The 25219-nt window shown below is 40.2% G+C and overlaps 1 protein-coding gene across 2 annotated transcripts in view; it reads left to right on the top strand.

The window, feature by feature from the left end:
- FGF14 (fibroblast growth factor 14) overlaps positions 1 to 25219 on the top strand; it is a 637500-nt gene that overhangs the window by 463223 nt on the left and 149058 nt on the right. The window contains exon 1 of one of the 2 annotated variants that reach the window (XM_040267418.1): positions 2644 to 2836. The exons of the other annotated variant lie outside the window; for it this stretch is intronic. Coding sequence (XP_040123352.1) covers positions 2644 to 2836 — 193 coding nt within the window. Of the gene's footprint in view, positions 1 to 2643; positions 2837 to 25219 lie in introns of those variants that run through there. 2 annotated transcript variants of the gene reach the window in all.

Genomic DNA, 25219 nt, shown 5'->3' with positions numbered 1-25219 from the left:
TTGAAAAACTCATTACTATAAGTAAATATGTTTGCTGTAATTGTAAAGTCACTAGGAAATTGCGATCTGTAACGTCTGAAACGTCCAAATAGCCACTCTTCAATAATGGAAGGCAGGAGAAGCTACTTCTGCTCAATACGACTTGTTTCAGTGCATTTTTAATAGCTTTTTATTAGGTGTATCCATCTCTGCCAATGACCTTTCCTTTCTCAGCAGGAGCATGGCAACGCTAAATACATAGTGTAAAAAGATGAGAACAAAGACATGTAACACAGGGAGGAAAAGGTAGGCATAGAGTAAAATAGCCAACACACCCTTTTCCTTTACTTTTTCTATCTCATAGCTGGTTAAGGATTGCAAATCTCTGGAAGAATTCCTCATGCATATTCCTTTTTAATAATCATGGCTATTAGATAGATTTCATATGTGCATAAAACACAATAAGGTAGGAAAAGTCAGCTTACAGAATATGTTCTTTAATGTTAAACATTATTACATTATCCTAAAGCCAATTTGATCTGCATTGGACTGAAATCTACATACTCCTTTTAGATTAAATTCTCTTCCTCCGAAGAGACTTGTTAGTAAATATGTTGTAAATACAACGAGAAACAGCTGAGCAGTAATTGCTTCCGTGGTGAGACTGTGGGTAAGTTCTTCCGTAGAACAGAAGGTGTCTAGCCTCCTTGTCATCAGCCCTTGTCTGAACTTCTCCCACTTGCCTGGTTGCAGGTCTGCGTGGTACTTTACCACCTATTCCTGAGACAAAGTGTGTGTTGGTTCAGAACTGTTCCCAGGCTGCTTGCTGTCCTCTTCCCGGCTCTAAAAGCAGCCACCAGAGAAGCGATTGTTACAAGCAGCAATTACCAAATGAGTTTTCTTTCCTCCATTCTTCACACCCGATTGTGAGACGTCTAGTTTGCCCATTTCTTTTCTTTGCCTTCCTGGAATGACAGGCAGCCTAAAGGAAGGAGGGAAAGGTGAGAAACCACAGAAGCACAAGCTACTCCTAGTTCTGACGCTCCGAGTGTATCCTAGAAACCATGGATCTGCGTTCACCCAGGCGTGAATTGTTTCTCTCCCAACCTCCTTTTCTAGGGCGCCCTCCACTTGCTCCCCTCCTCCTGGGCCTTCATATTTCACTCGCCCAACACGGAACTGCTGTTGGGACACAGACAGGAAATCAGGGAGACTAGGCAGCAGCTGTTGTGTTTGAATGTCAGACACAGTTCATCCGCTTTGCTCCCTGGCTCTCTACTCAGGGACACCAGCTCTAATTGGAGTGTCCCTCGGTCTGGCTGCTTTCTCTTGTTACTGGAATACTGTGTCACCCTCCCCGCCCTTAATACTCTGCACTGACTTCTTCAGTGTTCCGTCCCCGCTGCTGTTCTGTAGCAGCTACAGCTGCAGCCATCTCTTCCTCCGAGTGCTACAGAGTAAATTTGAGAAGGGGGTGGGGGTGGTGAGGTGGGGTCTTCTCCCCTCCCCTCCTCCCTCCTTCTTGCTCTGCTACGGTTTCAGGATGGCAAGCCTACTTCTCCCGGCAGCTAGCCGAAGGGAGAGTCCGGCGAGTCTGGGTGGATTAGGTAGGGAGTGGAGACGCCTCCCTTCTCAGGACACATTCGCCTCCCTCCCAAGCTCCCTCCTCCCCTCTCTTCCTTCCCGGGGTGGAGAGGCTCCGGAGCTGGAGGGATTAGCCAGAAGGGCGGAAACCACCTCGCGTTCCAGCCGGTCCCGCGAGTTTCCGTGGACCAGGAGACACGTTAAGATCCAGAAACCCTCGCTAAGCCCGGGGAGCCTCGGACACCTGCGAGTTTTCATCCAAGAAAAAGCGTGCTGATCATTCCTTCAATTCCACCTGCTTTGGTTCAGCCTCTTAGGACCCCACCCCCCTGCCACCCATTTTGGGCTTTCTTTTACATGGTTATTAATATTCTTAAAGTCATCCTTGTATCTCCCCTTTTCCCCTCCCTTTTTTTTCTGAAGACTGACCTAGGAGGGGAGGGGGGGACGGGAGGGGAGTGGAGTGGGGTGGGAACGAAGCGCTCTGATTAGAGATCTCCTGGGAGAAGATTGCTCTCTCCAGATGCTGATTTCCAAAGCACTTGACAATCACCGGCAGAATCCGCGAGCGGGCAGCGGCGGCGGCACCGGCCGGGGGGCAGCTCGAGTCAGGCGCTGAATCCTGCCCGGCGCGCCCTGGACGCACCGACGCGGAGACCCTGCGGGCGCCGCTCCTCCACTCCTTGCCCTGGAAGAAGGCGGCCAGCTCGCCCTCGCGCCCGGGAGGCGGGACGGACAGCGAGGCCGCGCGAGTGGCGGCGGCTGCCCGTCGGAGGGAGGGCTCGGGCGGCACGCGGGGTGACCGGCGGCGCCCGCAGCCCCGAGCCCCACTCCCGGCTCCGAAGCGGCCGCCACCTCGGGCTCCCGCCGCGCCCCGCGCGCATTTGCGCGCCGGGCCCCGCGCTCCGCGGAGAGGGCGATGGGTCCTAGTGGGGACTGAGCGCCCCTGCGCCCTCTCCCCAGCCCTCCTCTCCGCCTCCCCGAGGGCGAGCCGCCGTCTGCGTCTCCCCGTCCCTCTCCGGGGTCCCTCGGCTCCCTTCCCTCCGTGCCTCCCTCCTCCGGACCCGGGCCGAGGCCACCATGGCCGCGGCCATCGCCAGCGGCTTGATCCGCCAGAAGCGGCAGGCGCGGGAGCAGCACTGGGACCGGCCGTCCGCCAGCAGGAGGCGGAGCAGCCCCAGCAAGAACCGCGGACTCTGCAACGGTAACCTGGTGGACATCTTCTCCAAAGTTCGCATCTTCGGCCTCAAGAAGCGCAGATTGCGGCGCCAAGGTCTGTGCAGGGGGTCCCTGTCGGGAGGCGCGCCCTCGGCCCTCTCCCATCTCCCCGCCTGTGTGGGGCCTTTTCGGGCTCCCCTCCCGCCCTCGATCTCTCATCTCACCCCCGCACCCCCCTTCCTCTCCCCTCCCAGGCAAGTCTCCCTTCCGAGCGCTCCGAGCGCCTTCCGCCCCCGGGACCTGGGAACCGGCTCTCTGGCAACCTGTAACCACTGAAAACTCCACCGGCCAGGAGCCCGCAGGGTGGCCCATTCCCACCGCTGCCTCTAGCTCTGCAGGCGGATGTGGGCTGACCCCCAGGGAGAATCTCTGCTCTCTCTGGTCTTCTTCCCACTCGGGGCGCTGAGTCTGACTCCGGAATGTTGGGGCGGTGGACGGGGGATGGGGCGGGGGGGCGGGAAACCTCCCCTAACACCTCGGGGTCGTGCCGGCTGCTTCCAATCCACTTGGAGATGCCAGGAATTTCTGGGTCTGGCCTCTCTGGGTTTCCAGGGCTCTTGGAAACCCGCTGGGCTCTCAGACCTTGGCGGACGGTGGTGATCTCCGCCAGGCGCTCGGCGGGGGCTGGTGCGAGAGAAGTGAGTGGGGGTGTGTTTGCGTTGGGAGCCAGCTGGGTTGAGATTTACCAGAAAGCTGCTTAGCGGGCAGCACTGGTCACTCTGAAGTCTAGGGATCGCCTCTTGGGACGAGGAGAGGGGCGCAGAGTAGGAAGAGCGCATCGGAGTAGGGGGGTTGGCAGACAACCCCATACGTGGTGGTCTTGATTCAAGGACTCAAGAATTATACGAGGCAAAAGAAGCAGTTACTGTAGACAGATGACGAGAATAGTTGCCTCATTGGACGTATTTTTCGGGGAATAACTAGTGCCCAGCAAGACCTTCTGGTGCTGCCTTTAAAATGACCAGTCTCAGAAGGCCACTCACCCCTGAGCTGGAGCCCAGAGGCTTTTGTTCCTTCTGCCAGTCGGCTGGGCATCCAGTTGCTAGGGGAGGTTGTTTGGCGAGCATGTGGGATGTTTCCGTGGGAGAAATGGGGATGGCTTGCTTTTCATCACTAAGTGGGCTCGGCAGGAAACACTGAAGAACGTATTTACGTTAATAGGGGTATATGTTTGCCCAGCACATTATATTCCCGGTGCCCAGCTGTATTTATTTTAAGTCCCCTGTTGTTCCAAAGATGGGTAAGAGAAGCGTATGTTTTAGGTGTGTGTCTATGTGAGGGCGTGTGTATCCCACACATTTGCAGATTTATGACCAAAAGTTTCAATGCTTCTTTAAACAAAAGCTAGAACTGTAATTTTTTTTAAGCCCTCCTTGTCACAGATAGAAATTGGAGTTACCAGCTCTTAGAATCAAGAAGGCAAATGTCTAAGCAGGATCAGAATGGAAGTTCTAAGGTAGATAAATAATAGAGCTATAAGAGAAGAGACTTCCTGATGAGGAGTTTGGGGACAATGATGTTTCAGACCAGTGTTGAAGCTGTTTAAGAAAATGGACTTTAATTTTCCACTTTAGCCTAGAGCCCTGTCCAGAAAACCTGGGTATTATAAGACCAACTGGATTGTTTTAAACGTTGTTGTTCCATGGAAGGTCATGTTATCGTGACTTAACCTGTTTGCTTCTCCCCTAATTTCATCTGAATGTCTTTTAGAACCAAATTTTCACCAGCTAGAGCTCCAATTCTGCCATCTATTTGAGTAAATAAGCACATTTCTTCTAGATAGGATTATTTTAATATGAACGATGATGAAAACTTAGTGTGTTTTCTTTAAATGTAAACCAGTGGATTATTTTATAAATATGAACAATAAATATTCTGAATCATGAATCATGAAGAAAGGTTTGCTTTACATTTGTGAATGTTAGGATGAGGTTAAACTTTTTACCAGTGAAAAAGACATCTGAGCTGTCTATTTCAACATTTGTAACCCTGGCTGCTCCCTTGACATTTGGGAGTTTCCCGTGATATGCAAGCCTCAATGATCTGCAAGAAAAATATATTTGAGGATACTTTTGCTACCTTATTTTTGATGGAAGAATGGAAAAGAAATAAAATAGAAGGAAGTTTCATCAGGACCTTTTCTTTTATCCTTCTTATATATTTTCTATATAAAGACATATTCTTTAGTGAAGAAAATATAGATAAACCCTTTGAGTATTAGAAAGGAATTATTTTTAATTTAAGCAAAATAAATGTTGAAACTATATTGTATAAATTGTATATTACTATATAATTACATGGTTATATAGTACTAAAATAACTATACACAATTCTTATTTAATTAAATATTTCTTTAGGAAATATTTTTAAGCATGCTTACCTTTTCCTCCTGTATTCATTCTTTGCGTAGGAACTGACCCAAAGAAATTTTAAAATTCTGATTTCTTGATTTAAAGATATAACTTTCATGTGTGACAATTTATCATTTTATTTGAAAATTCTTAATTTGGCGAATAATCATTGAATCTTTATAATGTGTCAAGTCCTGTTCTAGGACTTGTGGAGTGTTGAAAAGAGCAGATGATTCTTCTTGCATCATGGAGCTTACAGACGTGAGACAAAAAGTCACTGCAGGTAGCAAAGAATAAGTTAATAAGAAATCACAAAACTCCAGGTCCTGAAATGTACAAAGAGGGCTGAAGCAGAGAACCACGGGGCAAGGGTGGTGGGAAGGGGAACTAGTCAGAGGCAATAGACAGGGTGGGAGACACCGAGAGCTACAGGGTGAAGGCTGCCATCTGAGAAAGGGTGCAGAGGTCTGTGTGTGAAGCCCCTGAAGTGGGGATACTCTTAGCCTGTTGGGAGAAGGAGAGAAGGTGTAGAAACTTCAGGTATACTGCCATTTCTCATTACATCTGTTTTGACTGCAGTTTGCTTTTTGACACAGAAATGCAAATACATTTGACATGTTTGCCAACAAAATAAAGAATAGCTTGATATTTTGTCTTTTGGGGGAAAGTAATATACATAGCTTAGATATAGTTTTTTTTTATTTTTAATCCTCCTTTAAGTAGTAATTTATTTAATATAAAAGTATGACATATTTATTTATCCCCTTTGGGTCAAGCCTTACCCCCCAACTCTGATCACCTCCTGACCCCATAGAAGGTGGTTTTTGCACCAGTTGAGTTGCTCCTGTAAAGGATGGAAATTTGCTAGATGGCTTAGTGGTCATGGTGGGCACCGCACTCTATCTTACCTTCCAGACTCATCTCCCTCCACCCTTGTGATAACTCTTTGGATTCCAAACATCATTCATGGTTCAACCACCTGGTTTCAAATCTCTGCGCTTTGTGCTTCACTCGGCACAAAATCTCTCCCTTCACCTATTGAAATGATGCCCATTTCTTAAAGCTTGGGAAAAGAGACGTCTTCCCTCATTGCTGAGAAGTAAAAAGAACTCATTTCATACCTCACAATTGTTGTTTATGCCTAATAATAATTAATCCAGCACACATATTCAGTAGCTTGTGGTAGGAAGCAGTGTCTCTGTTTTCTGTATTCCTGGGCTTTCAAATCTTGGCAGTGTGTCTGCCATGCCTTGGGTACTTGTCACTGCCCTTGAATTGAGTTGAAATAAGGAATGTCAATGTGTCCAAAGCTGAAAAAGTGTTTTTGGACCACGGTGCTCTAACTAGACTATTTTAGAAGTAAATGTACTTTTCAAAATTTTATCTTTTTTTTTTTACTTTCCCTAAGAGTACACATATAATCTATCCTTTTTAAAGGGATTGGAGTGTGATTACATATTTGCAACTTATCCTCAAGAATGCAAGAATATAACCAACCTCACTCTAAGGCTTAATTAGTTTATGAAAATAGATACTTAGAATATCTGTTGACAGCTAAAAAAAGAAGGCACAAGGAAACCAACAATTTGCATCTAGTTTTATTATTTGGAATCTCAACAATAAAAAAAGGAAAACTGAAACAGAACCTACCTGTGATGATATATACAAACATTATATTCTAAAAGTGTTACATTTTTGTTATTAGTTTTTAAACCAAAGAACTTTCATTTTTGTAGGATAATAACTTTTCAAAATCTTTGGTATAGCTAATGCAATTGTGTTTTGAAATCTATATTTCATTTTTTGGCTGTTTTCATAGGAGCAATGATATCATGTGTAATGTATTTATAGGTTTAATCAGTAATTATGTGGGTTTCTCACTAACACATTTTACCTAACATAAATTATAGGATGTCATAAGAAACAAGGAATGAAAAATGAGCTACTGAAAATTTGTTTTCAACTTATTCTCTCATATATATACACACCTATATATACCTTTCTTTGTGACACTGTGATAATGAAACCCATCAGCTATCCTAATAAAAGAGAAGTGGTCTTCCTTCTTACACGGTACTGTGTAAGGAAAGCCAAGCACACCCTTTCAGAAAATAATCAACAGTAAAGAGTTGTTTCAGCAAAAGTCCACCATCTTGTCTTACTGCTTCTGAGCCATCACCATTGAAAAGAAAAAGACAGCCTACTTATTTGGGCTCTTTAGGTCAAAATAAGGAAGGAGTATTTTTCTCCCAAAAGATTATCCTTTTTTACTTTTGGAAGTATATTTTTTTTACTTTTCTAGAATGATGTCTGTGGGACTCTTCCTACCTATCTTTTGATAATACCTGTTGCTAACTTTGATAAGCAGAGTTTTATTACTTGTTAGTTTTATTAAGGCTAGACAAAAATTGTACATTTTCTATCTTGAAATGTCTCATTCTTTAATGAGGGCTATTCTGTCAAATGCAGGCTTTCTAAGTGAGAGATATTATGGGGATATTACTGAATTGGTACATAAAACAATTTGAAAGACTTTTTTTTAATTGACCTTGCTTCCTGACGTATATTTTCTGTGACTTGTTATGATTTCAGACATTCTACATTTGCTGAAAGCTTCTGAAAAAAGATTAATACCACTATGGTGCAATAAATTAGTGTTGTAATATATAAAGTGTAAGATAGCAGAGTAGGTCAGGAAAGATGCAAGTTAGGTTATGTAAGTAAGATGGTTTCCTTTGGGTTAGGTTAGATTCGTTGCTTGAGTTGAGTTTACATATATTGAGAAGATAGTACTATTAACTGGTAAAGAAATCCCCTGACATGTCTTCAAATACAGGGTTTCAGAAGCACCAGTTCTCCTGCACTCCCCTGACTAGGTTACCATTCTCAGCTACAGATTTCACTTTATATTTCAAATTAGTAGACTCATTAGTGCAGCTGTAATACATTTAGCTCCTAAATCCCGTTTTTTCTGTTAGAGATTTTAGTCTACACGATGTTCCTATAAGAAAGTCATTTTAAAATAGACATGAACCTCCCCTCTCTTCAATGTAAAAAGGACATCTTCTAAATTTTATATGCTTAATTTTAAATAATGGCAGACATTGAAAGGGAGTAGTAAATGAATTATATTTCAATCTGATTTATCACTTTGTTCTGAAACCTAGGTTTCTTTCTAGATATAGTTTATATTAATTTCTCTCCAAATGGTCAGAAACTTTAGCCAAAAAGAACTATGATATTTAGATAGTACAGATTGTATATGATATTTTAAATATAGTCATTTTAGCACTCAAAGGCTAAAAACACAATAATGGTAGACTCAAAAATATAAGAGACCATTTTAGGGGATTGATGCAATTTAAAGTCAACTGCACTATGTTGACATGACTAGAAAACTAATTTAGTCATTTTATCCAACGTTCAATTTAAGAAATTGCTATAATTTAATAATTTTATTTAAATGAATATGGTACCATTCACTGTTTCCTAGGGCTGAAAGGCTAGCTGTAAGGCATGGTAGTAGGCATCTAGACACCTTTTATAAAAATCGATTTATGTTACCACTTTGTCGTTCAGGAAAAAAGATTCTTTTCATAAAGCTATATTGTGTAAAATATTTTTTAGGGAATATGGGTTTCACCCTATGCTTTTATGCTTCTTTCATATCAGGTTTAATAGGGACCCGTATGGTATGATGATGGGCAGCAACCACTTAAAAGTCAGTGTCTTACCAGTGCCTGACATACAGCTAACAAGCCACAGCATTTAATGAATTAATGAAAAATCCTGTATTTCTCAGAATTTATGAGTAGCAGTGGCACAGAGTGGCCGTTGAGATCAGTGAGCACATGGCGATGGCTGTAATTGACTGGAAACTTATTAATGTGTCACCAACCACCTATATGACACTCACAATGTCAGGCACTGCCCCTGAGTACCCTTTAGCCTCACAACAAGCAGATGCAGTAGGTATGCTATATTACCCATTATTTGATGATACACTAAAATATTACCCAACCACCCACTTTACAAATAAGGTATCTGAAACCAAAGAAAAGAATGAATAAATTGTCCAGGTTCACATAACATTAAGATATGGAGCTTGGATTAAAACCTAGGTTCCAGGGTGGCGCCACGGTCCCCTCTATTAACCAGTGCCCAACATCAGTTATCACATATGTGATTTCATTACTTCAATTAGTTGAGATTCATCACCATCTCAAAGGAAACCAAGGCTCAAAGAATTTGTGTTTTGCCAAAAGATTTACACATAGCAAGTGACACAACCAAAATTCAAAAGCAAATTTGTCCTTCAATACTCTATCCTTCTCACTACTTTCCACTCTTTCAATTCTTTATACTAACGGCAGACGTTATTTCAAGGCCCATAGTTGATGCGCAGCATATGTATCTGTTGATTGGATGCATGTAAAGTGAAGGGAAGTGAAAGTCACTCAGTCGAGTCTGACTCTTTGCGACCCCAAGGACTATACAGTCCATGGAATTCTCCAGGCCAGAATACTGGAGTGGGTAGCTTTTCCCTTCTCCATGAAATCTTTCCGACCCAGGGATTGAACCCAGGTCTCCCACATTGCAGGCATATCCTTGACCAGCTGAGCCAGGAGGGAAGCCCTGAATACATGTAATAATGTGTTATTAACTTTTTAAAACTGAGGGTGCAGTAAGTTTGCCTGGAAGCAGAGATTTATTTGTGGGATTTGGGGAAAGAGACAAAAAAATAAAAGCCATATTTTACCAAGCCATTTTTGATATAGGAATGCAGCTTTGGTTTTTCCAGCAAGTGTTTGGAAGTGACATAAGTTGGTGTTATCTTCTTAATGAATTGTCACATTGACCTGAAATTCTGAAAAGGAGTCATTAGGAGGGCTTTCATTAGCATGTAATGACTTTAATGTGAGGTCTTTCAATAATTGTCTCAGATAATATATTTTTTAATATTTCTTGTGTCTGTTAAGTTATATTCCATGATAAGCTGAAGCAAACCACCAAAGTTATAGAGTCACAAATTAATCATGAAAATTTCAGACTGTTAGTAACATTGGTTCATTGTCCTTTTCTAATGAGTTCTTAGATCTTCTTCCTAATACCAATACCAGAAAAATGTAATGGAGTCAAGGCTAAAAATTGTTTGTAAATTGTATTATGTGCTTTATAACGATTGCACACATGTGAATATTTAATCTGGTACAGTCTTGCAAGTCTCCCTGGAGAAGGAAATGGAAGCCCACTCCAGTATTTTTGCCTGGAGAATCCCATGGACAGAGGCGCCTGGCGGGCTACAATCTATGGAGTTGCAAGAAACAGACACAACTTAGCGACTAAACCACCACCACCACCACAGCCTTCGCAAGTCTAGTTATATGTTATTTAGGTATTTTTATTGACATATTATCTGACTCTTCTTCTCTTGTTATCTTGCTTATTACATGGCAAAACTACATGGTTCACCCAGCTGCCCACCTACTCTGTGCCTGCGCCTCCACGTTTGATTTTGGCTGAAGAGAAACATGCATATGCGTGGATTGGTTCTGCTTTCAGTTCGTAGTCAGTAATATCAAGTGGGCTCTTGGTACATTTTTAAAAATCTATTTACACTTGAATAGATTATATTTCTTTTCTTCTCTTCAGACATCTTAGACCTCCTCTCCATCAACTGTGTTCTTGCTTGTATTTTTCTGAGAAAATAGAAATAATCGAAAATAAATTTCCATATACTCCACAACTACTTTTACAGATCTATCTGCTGATCTACCCACTTCCCCCTTTTCCTACTGAACTTGGGAATGAATTCTTAGTGTTCCTATTTAAGGTCAAGACCTCCGCACATCGAGGAACAGAACCTTTACCCTACTTAGGGACAAAAATCCAATATTTTCCTCTCCTGCATCATGTAATTTCTGTATCCTACTGTATGATTCTCATCAGCATATAAATATACTACAATGTAATTCATCTTAGAATTTAATCTCCTGTTGATCATACATTCCTCTCTTGCTATTAAACCAACTATCTTTTATTGGCAAAACTTAAGGTAACTTTTTTACATTTGTGTTTTTGAATTTTTAAAATATCCTTTTAGTATGACAAAGGGCTTCTAAGATAGGGGAAATGGTAAAAGTTTTATCTATTAAGAATTCAGGAATAAATTTACAGAGTTCTCTTATCTCTTCCGGTTAGATTCTCCAAGGGCTATGTGACCACTGAGTTCAGTGGCTACGTGAATATAGTATCTTTTCTCAGGAGACTCTTGAATGTTTGATGGACAGTTGTTTTCTTCAGAATCCAACAACTTTCTCCCTTTTGAAAGGATCTTGAAAATAGAATCTCATTGCTTAATGTCTTTTTATTCCAGCACAGGCTTCGTGGTAGCTCTTTAGATTTCTGTAAATAATTCCTGCCTAGCCTGGGCTACATTATGCCCTTTAAATATTTGTTCACGGCTTTTTATCCTCCTTACCATTTGGCCAGCTTACAATTGTTTAACTCTGTTAATCTTTCTGCATAAGTAAATGCCACCAGCAGCTTAATCGTTTCTGTAGCTTCAATTGTTCACTGATTACCTCATCCTTATTCCAGCAAATCAGATCACTGCCATTTGCATGAAGAAAATTTCATGCTGAGGCCAGCCTTGCCATAGAGAGCACTGAACGCATCTGCTGTCTCCCTTTTCTCTGGGGCTGGGGTCGGACTAGGAGGGAGGGATGGAGAGACTGAACAGATCTATGCAAGGTAGCAGGATCTGTCTTGGCTTCCTACTGGACACATTAAAGGAAAACATAGGGAAACTAATCAAACCTCTGAACCTGCTGGAAGTAGGGGTAATGTACATCCCATCTCTTACTTCTCCCAACCTCAGGATATAAGGGGCATTATTTTTATCTTCATGGATGAGAGAAAGTGAGGTAATTTTTCCGGGGACTTCTACTTGGCAGAAGGACTAACATCTTATGGGGGGGAAACAAAACCCGAATAAGCTTTTTGGACAACCCAGATATTTGGATGCTGATCTGATTGATACAAGGTGTATATTTTTAGAATGAACTCAGTTCAGTTCAGTTCAGTCGTTCAGTCATGTCCGACTCTTTGTGATGCGACCCCATGAATCGCAGCACACCAGGCCACCCTGTCCATCACCAACTACCGGAGTTCACTCAGACCCATATCCATCGAGTCAGTGATGCCATCCAGCCATCTCATCCTCTGTTGTCCCCTTCTCCTCCTGCCCCCAATCCCTCCCAGCATCAGAGTCTTTTCCAATGAGTCAACACTTCCCATGAGGTGGCCAAAGTACTGGAGTTTCAGCCTCAGCATCATTCCTTCCAAAGAAATCCCAGGGCTGATCTCCTTCAGAATGGACTGGTTGGATCTCCTTGCAGTCCAAGGGACTCTCAAGAGTCTTCTCCAACACCACAGTTCAAAAGCATCAATTCTTTGGCACTCAGCTTTCTTCACAGTCCAACTCTCACATCCATACATGACCATTAGAAAAACCATCTAGCCTTGACTAGACAGACCTTTGTTGGCAAAGTAATGTCTCTGCTTTTGAATATGCTGTCTAGGTTGGACAAAACTTTTCTTCCAAGGAGAAACAGTGGATCTCAAATAATCGTAGAATCTTCACTATATTCCAGTATCTTACTAGATTCATCCTTGGGCTGAGCTAGAACGTCGAGCACAAGGTTCCCTTTGCTCTTACTGGCTCTCTGTGTTCTCTCCTGGGCGCTCCAGCCGCCACTGCAACCAACAGTGTTGCACTCAGGGTAACCCCTCACTCAGAAGTGTGTCCCCAGCCCTGAGTCCTTGTTTCCGTCCAATGCTTGGAACACTGGGCACCAAGCTGAACAGAAAGGCAGAGCCTGGATGGGTTCATTCCATCATCCTTTAGACTTCCCTTTTAGAGGCAGCCATTCCCTGGCAGTTTAGATGGTAAAGAATCTGCCTGCAGTGCAGGAGACCCGGGTTCGATCCCTGGGTCAGGAAGAGCCCCTGGAGAAGGGAATGGCTACCCACTCCAGAATGCTTTCCTGGAAAATCCCACAGACAGAGGAGCCTGGCAAGCTAGAGTTCGTGGAGTCTCAAAGAGTTGGAGATGACTGAGTGACCTAACACACACAACTCCTAGCTAGTGTGGTGATGGAAACGTTTTCCTGGAAGGCTTGGAGTATTTTACATATGTCAGACTTTTATATACTTCATCCCCAGAACTTTGCAGTTTGGAAAGTTATAAAAGTGATAAAAGTTGTTGAAGTGTCAAGAATATGTGGTTAATAAGCAAACATTTCCTCTTCTCCTGCTACTGCTGCTGGGCTGATGCAATTTGTATCATGAGAAATGTCCCTTGTACCCAAATTCTCTCATGACTATAACCATTTTACTTTCTGGATCGTTCGTGGTTGTAGGGTGAAATGAAACTGAGACTTTGAGGACAATGGTAAGTGCTTTTTGGCAACATCTTTACACCAACTTAGTCTAGAGGTCAACCTTGATGGCTCAGATGGTAAAGAATCTGCCTGCAGTGTGGGAGACCCAGGTTTGATCCCTGGGTCGGGAAGATCCCGTGGAGAAGGGAATAGCAACCCACTCCAGTATTCTTTCCTGGAGAATCCCCTGGACAGAGGAGCCTGGTGGGCTATAGTCCATGGGGTCGGAAAGAGTTGGACATGGGTGAGCAACTAACACTTTCACTTTTTTTCTCACTTAAACTTCCCATATCTGCATGTTTTTTTTCTTTTGCCCCATAAGCAGCCAGGGATTGTACCACCAGCCATACACAGCCCCAAACTCCACACATCACACTACCCTCCATGGTGTGGTTGGTGATGGGGAGCGTGTGGACTCAGACCCTGGGCCTTGGGGCTTCACTATACCTCTTCTGGCTGAGCAAACTCTGTCTATATACAGAGACCTCTATGCAAGGAGCTGGCCCAGCAAGTTGGTTTGGAAGAATACCTTTTATTGGAATATAGTTGATTTGCAATGTGGTGTTACTTTCTGTTGTACAGCAAAGTGAATCAGTCTATACTCTTTTTTTAGATTCTTTTCCCATATAGTAGAGAAGGAAATGGCAATCCACTCTAGTATTCTTGCCTGGAGAACTCTGTGGACAAGGGAGCCTGGTGAGCTACAGTCTATGGGGTCACAAAGAGTGGGACATGACTAAGTGACTTTCACTTTCACTTTTCCCATACAGGCCATTACCGCGTATTTAGTAGACTTCTCTGTGCTATTGTTCTTCAGCCAAAAAGTTGTGTCTGATTCTTTGCAACCCCATGGACTATAGCACACAAGGCTTCCCTGTCTCCTGGAGTTCACCCATGTTAGTGTCCATTGAATTGGTAATCTCTGTGCTATATAGCAGGTTCTTATTAGTTATCTATTTTATATATAGTAGTGTGTATATGTCAGTCTCCATCTCCCAACTTATCCCCCTTATCCCCTAGTAACCATAATTTTTTTTCTACATCCATGAATCTATTTCTGTTTTGTAAATAAGTTCATTTGTACCCTGCTCTGTTTTTGATTCTGTGTATAGGTTGTATCATTCGATATTTGACTTTCTGTGTCTGACTTACTTTACTCAGTATGACAGTCTCTTAGTCCATCCACATAGCTGCAAATAGCATTATTTGGTTCTTTTCTATGGCTGAGTAATGTTCCATTGCATATATGTACCACAACTTCTTTATCCATTCCTCTGTTGATGGACATTTAGGTTGCTTCCATACCCTGGCTATTGTAAATAGTGCTGCTATGAACTTTAGAGTGTGCGGATACCTTTTTTTTTTATTAAAAGCTTTTCTTACATATACATGTATCTGTTATTTTCCACCTTCTTGTCCTATTTGGGTTGTTCCAGAACATTGAGCAGAGTCCCCTGTGCTATACAGTAGGTCCTTGTTGGTTATCTGTTTTAAATATTGCAGTGTGTGCATGTCCATCCCAAACTCCCACTCTATCCCTCCCCGACTCTTCCCCATATTTGTCTTTGGAAGAGTACCTTTAGCTTCAAGTTTGAGACAAGTTGTAGCTAAGGGTGCTTTTATCAGCTCCTGCTTCCCTTTCTCTTTGTGTCCAATTGTGAAAGACAGAGAAAATAAGCATTATGTATGAGTGTGTTTATGTGTAAATTAAAAGATTAACATGAAGCTTGTTATGTGATGCAGATATAACATGAGGTATAAAAACAAAGTACTAAGTGTGTTCAATTCCATATATATATACATATATATATATATATATACACTTAAATTCGATGTGCTTACACATGAATATGGAGACAAAATAACAGAGAAATCTGCTTAAGTCTCTACTAAAAGTTAGTTTAATGCCTCCCAGTACTTCTAGAACTCAATTTTTCAAACATCTTTTTCCTTAACCAACCTCATTATGTTTTTCTGGGATTGACATTTGCATAGAATTTTTTTTTTAATTCAAAGTTTTGATAAGACCTAGTAGGTACTAAGACAAAATCCATTTGAATGGAATAAAGTTGCAATGAAGAAATTTGGAAGCAGTGACAAGCCTGTAAGTGATACATGTTACTGAAATGAATTCACACACACACATACATCTCACAACCATGTTCTGCAACTTAAATGGATTGTTATGGTGCCCATAGGGAATTTCAATCTTCAGTTTTAAGTCCATTATATAAAATTGCACACATTTGTCAAGAGCAGCATACCTGGCCCCTAAATAGCAACTGTGAGAGAGTGAGAAAAGACAAACAAAATTGGAAAAAGTAATCTACACGGCAGCGTTGGTTGGGATAGAAAAAAATAAGACCATTGGATTGTAGCCAGTTGGAAATGACTGCAGCACCTCTTTCTTTGGAGGAGAGGGAGAAACAGTAAATCGGTGAAGTTCTCAATTTTAAGAAGCTGAATTAGTCAAACATAGGACTAAAGCTAATGGATTTGTATCAAAAGTGCTGGTTTTGAAAGTAGCATAGATTCATGCATTTCTGACTAGCAATCATCCAGGGAAACTTCAAGATTCTCAAAAACCGTGACAGAGTTTGGAAAAGGATAAACAGTCTTTGGTAAAAATCTCAGTAAACAGTAATTTTCCTAGTGAAGAAAGTAATTATAAGTCAAGAGGATTCCTTTGTGCTTCAGGGAGTTGGTTATTAGAGCTTGTATCCAAGGTGATTCCATTTAAAGGGTGCTTTATCCACGAGTGGCTTGATTAAACACACTGGTTTAATAGCTTCTGTATCAATATTGGATGCAACATCCTGTTTCATGCATATCCTGCTATTGGATTTCAAGTTGCAGCTAAGGAGCTACATAATACAAAAAGGAATTTGTAATACTTGTCTGCTGGGTTTATGTTTGAGAAATATGTAAGTTCCATTAATTCAAAATATGCCTGTATATGATAAAGAAAGTCTTAAATGTAAGCATTTGCCGTCAGAAAGCTAAAAGTGAGGACAGAACGAAAAGGACAGAAAAGGTAATAGAGAAAAGCCTCTGAATGTAGAAGGTACAATCATCAAGCAGAGTCTTGAAGGCTGAGAACTTGTATGCACTTATATGTATTCTCCTGGCAAAGTGGCTGTTTGTGTCTGGTCCTCTTTAAGCATCTGTTGCCTTGAGTAATTTAAGGGTGTTGCTGAAATAATAAATCTGAGACACCCCAATTGTTGCAAGTAAGTATAAGGCAACCAGTATCTTAACTTACCAAACTTTACCATTATCTACATTAAAATTCCAGAAACTCTTCAGACCACATTATGTCTAATTTTAAGTTAAAAATGGAAATTTATGGATATTAGTCATTTTTCCTGGGTTATATAGTCTATACTGTAGGAGTAATAGGATTAAAACCCTATAGTTTTGGATTTCTACTGTAAGATCTGCTCTTTTATCATATAGCTATCTTTCCCCCCAAAGTTTCTTGATAATGATTAAGAAAAATGTACACAGGACATTCTTCCCAATTAGGGAATACTTGCAAGTTTCAGAACATTCTTCCTAACCAGGGTTGGAAGTTACCCACTGGGAAATGAACAGGGGATGCTAAGAATTATGGCTTTACTTCATCTTCTCCCATCTTTTCTTTCTCTTCCATGCTTCTATTTAATTATGGACAATTCCAACTCCATTTTTTTTTTCCAGAAAGATTTTCTTTCATTGCTTCATAAATTTTGCAAGACAATAAAATCCAGGTGACAATCCAACCGAATAAATGTTCTTTCCCAACTTTTGGGAAATATCATGCCTTGTGCTTTTGTCCACCTTAAGCTTTTGCTTTTTCAAAAAGGCATTTGTTTTGCTATTGATTAAGAAATCCCCTCAGTATTTCTCATATAACAGTAGAGTAGAAGACATTAAAAATTTCTAGAGTTAAACACTTCCAAAGGCTTATTAAATGAACTTTAGATTGAAATGTATGTCATCTAATTCTATTTTATAAATTTTACAGCAGTTTTTACATTTAAAGCATATCTCAACTTTAGAATCAGTATTTTATTAAAGTATAATACATACATTGAAAAGTGCACAAATAGCATACAACTTAATGAATTTTCACAAGACGAATACTCTTGTATAAAGATCACTTGAATCTAGAATAAAGCAATGCCCTTGAAATTCCACGCACATGCCTTTCCAGTTAGTAAACCCTAAACATAGGCACTGTGTTGACTTCTAACACAATATAATAGCTTTCCCTGTTTCAAAACATAAAAATACAAACAGCACGTGCTTTTTGTGTCTGCCTCGTTTTCCTTCATGTTATATTTGGAGATTTATTGTTATAATCCCTGGGAGTCATTTATAATATCTGTAGCAATGTCTCCCTTTATTGTGATAAGGATAGTTTGTGCCTTTTCTCCTTTTTCTCAAATACATATGACTTGCACATGCAAAATACCCATTTTATTTATATGTACTATATTTTATTGGTCTTTTTAAACGAAGACACTTTGAAAAAAAAAGACACTTTGGGATTAGTTGATTTTTTTTTAATATCGTATATTTTTTGTTTCAATAGGTTCTGTTCTTAACCTTATTTCCTTCTGTTTTCTAAAGATTAAATTTGCTGTTTTAACTTCTTGAGAGTATAAAGTAGAAGTTCGTTAATTTAAGTCATTAAGGAATTTAAACACACTTAAGTTATAAATTTATCTGAAAACATGGGCTTGTGAGCATTTACCTTTGGGTATGTTACACAAGTTATGCTGTGTTATATATTCATTTTCCTTTCAGTAAAACATTTTCTAATTCCCATTGTAATTTCTTCTTTTACCTATGGTTATTTAGAGGTGCCTGTTTGATTTTCAAATATTTAAGGATTATCCAGTTTTTAAATAATTATTTGCTAAATTTCTAAGTCAAATCCACTGTAATCAGAAAACAAATGAAAGATGAAGATTGAAAGCAAAATATTTATATTTTTTGGTTGGCAAGTAGAACATTTTATCTGTATCAATTACATCAAGTTGGTTAATTATATATTTCAAACTTTTTCTGTTAAGAATTGACTTTTTTCTTTACTTTTGTCAGTTACAGAGACAGCTATGTTAAAAATCTTCCATATATGACTGTAGATTTTTCTGTATTCCTTTAGCTCCATCAGATTTTGCCTTTATTCTTTATAGGTTAATACAAAATTATTATATCTTACTGGTAGATATATACTTTTATCATAATATCATTTCTTTTCTTGCTTTAATGTATATTTTGTTAGCTATTAGGATAACTATGCCAGCTTTCTTTGCTTTAGTATTTCCATGGTGATTATTCTTCATATTTTTAACTTTTATATATCCTTATACTTAACCATGACATCGTATAACGTGTTTATTTTGTTTTATTTTACTTTTTGTTTTAAATCCACTGTAAATCTCTGCCTTTTAATGGGAATATATTTGGTCTATTTGCATTTAATGAAATTACTGATACAGTTGAATTTAATTGCACCATATTAACCTTTGTTTTCTCTTTGTCCAACCTATTCAATATTCCTTTTATTATTATTTCCTTGTATTCTTTTAATGTGTTAAGAATAATTCTCTATTCCATTTCCCCCCATTATTAGCCTGAGGTTTATACATCCATTACAAATATTTTAGTGATTGTCCTGGGTAATAGCACATTTAATGTTAATAGATTTTAATATATAAATTTGAATCCTTTCCACCTTTAATACAATATTAGAACTTTATTATACTTTGCCACATAATCTCTAGTGTTTTTCTTTACTATTGTCATGCTTTTATTTCTATGCATGAATAAAACTTACAAGAAATTTTCATTGTTTGGTGCACTCAATATTTGTTTAGATAATTGTGTTTTTCCTTGCTCTTTATTGCTTCCTACATTTTTGTGTTTCCATCTGGGAATTTCTTTTTTCCTTTTGCCTAAACAACTTTTTAGTAGTAGTGCTGTTTTAGTGTAGTCTATTGGTTATGAATAATCTCAGTTTTCTTTGTGTGCAAATTTATTTTGCCTTTTATTTTAGATAGTGTTTTTACTGATCATCAGTTCAGTTCAGTGGCTCAGTTGTGTCCGACTCTTTGCGACCCCATGAATCGCAGCACGCCAGGCCTCCCTGTCCATCACCAACTCCCGGAGTTCACTCAGACTCGCGTCCATCGAGTCCGTGATGTCATCCAGCCATCTCATCCACTGTCGTCCCCTTCTCCTCCTGCCCCCAATCCCTCCCAGCATAAGAGTCTTTTCCAATGAGTCAACTCTTCGCATGAGGTGGCCAAAGTACTGGAGTTTCAGCCTCAGCATCATTCCTTCCAAAGAAATCCCAGGGCTGATCTCTTTCAGAATGGACTGGTTGGATCTCCTTGCAGTCCAAGGGACTCTCAAGAGTCTTCTCCAACACCACAGTTCAAAAGCATCAATTCTTTGGTGCTCAGCCTTCTTCACAGTCCAACCCTCACATCCATACATGACTACTGGAAAAACCATAGTCTTGACTAGACAGACCTTAGTTGGCAAAGTAATGTCTCTGCTTTTGAATATGCTGTCTAGGTTGGTCATAACTTTTCTTCCAAGGAGTAAGCGTCTTTCAATTTCATGGCTGCAGTCACCATCTGCAGTGATTTTGGAACCCCCAAAATAAAGTCTGACACTGTTTCCACTGTTTCCCCATCTATTTGCCATGAAGTGATGGGACCGGATGCCATGATCTTCATTTTCTGAATGTTGAGCTTTAAGCCAACTTTTTCACTCTCCTCTTTCACTTTCATCAAGAGGCTTTTTAGTTCCTCTTCACTTTCTGCCATAAGGGTGGTGTCAACTGCATATCTGATTTGAAGATATTTTTGTTTGTTTTCTTGGTGGATTTTTTGTTTTATTTATTTATGTTTATTCTTTTGATGTGGACCATTTTAAAATTCTTTCTTGAATTTGTTACAATATTCCTTCTGTTTTGTTTTATGTTTTGGTTTTGGCTGCAAGGCATGTAGGATCTTAGCTCTCTGACCAGGGATCAAACCTGCACATATCAGAAGGCAAAGTCTTAACCACTGGACCCCCAAGGAAGTCCCTGGAAGTTATTTTCTGTCATCACTTTAATAACGGCATTGTATTGTGTCTTCCAGTTTCCATTATTTCCTCTTGAAAATTCAAGTGTCACCTAATTGTCACTCATCAGAAAAGAACATGCATTCATTTTTCTCAAGATTTTCAAAAAGGTTTTCTTGCCTTTTTTCCCCCTTCTCTTTTATTTCAGCAAGTTTATCATGCCTAGGTATAGTTTTATTTGTATTTCTCTTGCATGAGGTTTGCAGCACATTTTGAACCTGGGGTATAAGGTTTTAGGTCAGCTTCAGAATTTTTTAAAATTTTATTCAAATATAACCATTCTCTCACTTTCATCTTTCTAGGACTTCAGTTACCTCTATGTTATTGCTTTTCATTATGTCTTACACGTTCTTACTCCTTTTTCCAGATTTTGTACATTTTTATGCCCTCTTCTTTAGTTTGCAAATTTTCAAGAGTTCTTTTCCAGTTATTTAATCATCTCTTCTCTTTCTGCTAAACAAAAATCTATTGATCTTTTTCTTTCCATTACTATATATTTTTCAGTTTTAGAAATTTCATTGATTATTTCAGTTCTCTGGTTAGATAATCATTTCTTCTCTTTTCTTAAACATATCAATCACAGTTATTTTAAAGTCTGTGTCTGTTAACGCCAATATCTGGAACACCTAAAAATCTGTGTTTATTTTCTGTTTCTCTCTTGTATTTTGTCATATTTTCTTTGATACTTTGGCAATTTTTACTGAGCTTTGAACATTTTAAGTAGAAAACCTTACAGACTGTCTATGATTTTATCTTCCTTGGAGAGGATATGTATTTTTTTCTTTTTTCAGGTAATTAGAGTAAGGACTGCCAGTGCAGGAGATGCAAGAGACCCGGGTTCGATCTGTGGGTCAGGAAGGTCCCTGGAGAAGGGCATGGCAACCCACTCCAGTACTCTTGCCTGGAGAATCCCATGGACGGAGGAGCCTGATGGGCTACAGTCCATGGGGTCGTGGAGAGTTGGACAGGCCTGAGTGGCTGAGCATACACACATGCACAGAGTAAGGGCAGAAAACCCCTAATTATTCTAGTGAGAACTGCATTCAAAGCTGGTTTTCAACTGTATGTGTGTGTGTTAGCTTGTCTGTTTGTAGATGGTATTTTGGCAAAAGAGAACTTTCTAGGGGTTCCAGCTGAAAGCCTGGATGTTAACCAAGGCCGCTACTCCTTAGCAAGCCCTGAGCTCCAATTTCTGTCTCTTTAGTCTTGTGGACTACCGAAAGCTCTGCTCTGATTTTCAGTCTTTTTCCTTCCTCTGCTTCTGAACAGCAGATTCTGAGAGAACAAATGAAGGGCAATACCAGGCTGGTCTCCATGTTTCCTTATGGGATGTTGGCCCCTCCACTTCTGGTTGCCTGGGACGCTCTCCAGGGCCTTCAGACAAATTTCTTTTCTTTTCTTCTTTCTCTTCTTGTCTTTACTTTTTAGAAGTATCTGGCTTTCATATAGGGTAAATTTGGTCTTGTGCTGTTTACTTAGTTGTAACTAGCAGTGAAATTGGTTTCCTCTTTTTAATCCTAACTCACGGAGAAACTGGCAATTAGGAAATACTATTTTGCTTTCTTGGCTTCCCTGGTAGCTAAGCAGCAGTAAAGAATCCACCTGCCAGTGCAGGAGTTATGGATTCCATCACTAGATTGGACAGATCCCCTGGAGAAGGAAATGGCAACCCACTCCAGTATTCTTGCCTAGGAAATTCCATGGGCAGAGGGGCCTGGCGGGCTACAGTCATGGGGTCACAAAAGAGTCGGACATGACTTAGCAGCTAAACAACAAAAATAAATTTTGCTTTCTAGTCCCCAATTCCTGAATATAGAAAGAATATCAATATCTTGATGAAAGTTGACTGTTATTGGGATACATAGGTATGATCAACATTTCAATTACAAGTTTTCTTATAAGCCGATTGGTTTTGTTGTAAGACAAATTCTTGACAATCTTTTTTGTTTATTTCCTCTTTTGGAACATTACCTACTGGCTAAACGTATTTTCGGTTCTAATTTCTAGTAAAATCTGGAGCAATGATTATTTTTGTCAATAACTGTTTCTGGATGTAAATCTTTTGTATATTACTTGTCATGCTATTATATTGTGTGTATTGCCAGCTGCAAGTATTTTAAGGCTTTTTGTTATATTATAAAAATTGGGTTTTTTTTTTTCATTTTCCAAATCCATTCCTTGGCAGTTGCTAACAGTGACAAGGATGTAGATTATCAAACTGGCTTCCAGAATGTTATAAATTTCTGGACTTGCAAAGAGTAATATAAAATTTTGCATGTGTTCTAATTTTGGCTGAGTCCTTAAAGTTTACAAGAAAGATGAAATGGCATATCCCATGCTCCAGGTTGCTATAACTCCGGGAAACAGTTTTATTCTTATTTACAAACAACTTTAAAAGACTGGAGTCCACTTGACAAGAAGTCCAAATATTCTGGCTTGAATCCTATGGCGTGCTACAATGCTCATGCTAGTTTGGACCCCACCCTGAACTGCCTTGATTTTGCAGAGCTGTGTCAGATTAAGGCAGTGTGTTTTTGAATCATTGATTCAGTTGCTCTAATATTCAGTATTTTTATTTGTGAATTAAGTTATTATAATCATATCTATTTTGCTTATCTCATAAGACTCAAATGAGATAATACATGTGAAAGTGCTTTCTAAACTCCCAAACTCTATATGCATACAATGGGGGGCCAGCCCTGGGCCTGGATAAAACCGTTCAGAACATCTATTGATCAGGTCACTCCTCCTTTAATATTTAACAATATATCTCCCAGCACATTCTGTCTCTAATTTCATTCCCAGGAATATTAACATAAATTCTTTTTGGAAATCTAGATTGGGAGGAAAACGTAAAGTTGTTGGTTACCAACTTTTGCATTTCTTATCTTTTTTTGTGCTGTAGTGTATTTTCCTACATCTTTCCTTTGTCATGCTCAGTCGCTCAGTCGTTTCCAGCTCTTTGCAACCCCATGGGCTGTAATCTGCCAGGCTCCTCTGTCCATGGGATTTTCCCAGGCAAAAATACTAAAGTGGGTTGCCATCTCCTACTCCAAGGGATCTTCCCAGCTCAGGGGTCAAACCTGCATCTCTTGGATTGGCAGACAGATTCTTTACCACTGTGCCATCTGGGAAGCCCATGTCTTTCCTAGAAGGAATTTAGAAAACCTTCCAGTTCAATCATCTCATTGTGTAGATAAGGTAACTTACAAATATAAAGCCCAAATACGTAGGTTTTCCTATGAGGGTCTCATGGTTAGGCACTGCAGAGCCAAATAAGAAATGGTTCTCTTAGTTTGTTTTCTTGGTGTGCTATGAGTATGACACAGCATTTCGCCATTTCAGATACACACAGATACATACATCTGTGTACGTGCACACATATACACAGAGAAAGGAAAATAACATTCCATAGGCTGCGTGGAAGGATCTGACTTCATTTCACACCTCTTCCTTCATTCCAAAGTGGATTTTCTTTCCATTCAGATACCCCTGTTTCCAGGCATTAGTTGTTCCTCTTGGAATCTTTCACTGCCTCTCAACCGGCTCTTTTTTCCTACCTTGGAATCACACTGTGAGAACATCTGACTATTAGAGCCCAAAGTCTGTGAACAGGACCCATAAAATTATTGAAGAACAGTGTGATGGCTGGAGAGTAATGCGATTTATGCAGAAGTAAAAAAAAAAAAAAAAAGTGATTTATGCAGAAGTAAAATCCTCACAGGAGGATGAAAGTGGAGAATGAGGCTCTGGAATGTAGTCAAGGAGAGAAAGAAAAGACACAGCACCTTAGTGTGTGTGTCAGAGCTTTACATGGTGTCCTCCAGGCTGTGAGGAAGATCAGTTTGAAAATAAAAGGCAAAATATTTAGCTGAGATCGACTTGGTGACATAACACTCAGGGACTGTTGTTGTTCTGCCTCGATAGCAGGCAAAGTGTTTTCTGCTCACCACCATGCTTTGCAAAGGGGTGTGGATACTCTTGGGGAACAGAGCAGTACAGGGGGGTAAGAGAGCCCAGAGGTGTATCTTTGTGCAGCATCAATTTTAGTTAGTGATTAAGAATAATTGGGGCTTCCCTGGTGGCTCAGTGGTAAAGAATCTGCCTGCCAATGCAGGAGATGGGTTGAGAAGATTCCCTGGAGGAGGAAATGCCAACCCACTCCAGTGTTCTTGCCTGGAGAATCTCATGGACAGAAGAGTCGTCTGGCAGGCTATAGTCCACGGGGTCACAAAGAGGCAGACACACCTGAGCAACTGAGCCTGTAGCATAATTTTAGTGAAGCATTTAAAAATATTTATATCAACCAAAGCCAGATTATAGAGTGGAATAGATTATAGAGTGGAATACATATTTTAAAATTTTCAGTAGAATACATGATTCCAAAGAAACTCCTGCTTACTGAGTACTATTTGAGGGTTCTTTCCTCAGACCCACCAGTAAATATGACAACTTACTTTGCTCTGCTCTTAAAAGTGCTTAAGTAAAATGTTTGAGAAGCACTGGAGCATGTGTGTT

Source organism: Oryx dammah, unplaced genomic scaffold (genome assembly GCF_014754425.2).
Source record: "Oryx dammah isolate SB20612 unplaced genomic scaffold, SCBI_Odam_1.1 HiC_scaffold_24, whole genome shotgun sequence".
NCBI lineage: Eukaryota > Metazoa > Chordata > Mammalia > Artiodactyla > Bovidae > Oryx > Oryx dammah.
The sequence above is the reverse complement of the archived record's forward strand: the minus strand, read 5'-3'. Positions and strand labels throughout refer to the sequence as shown.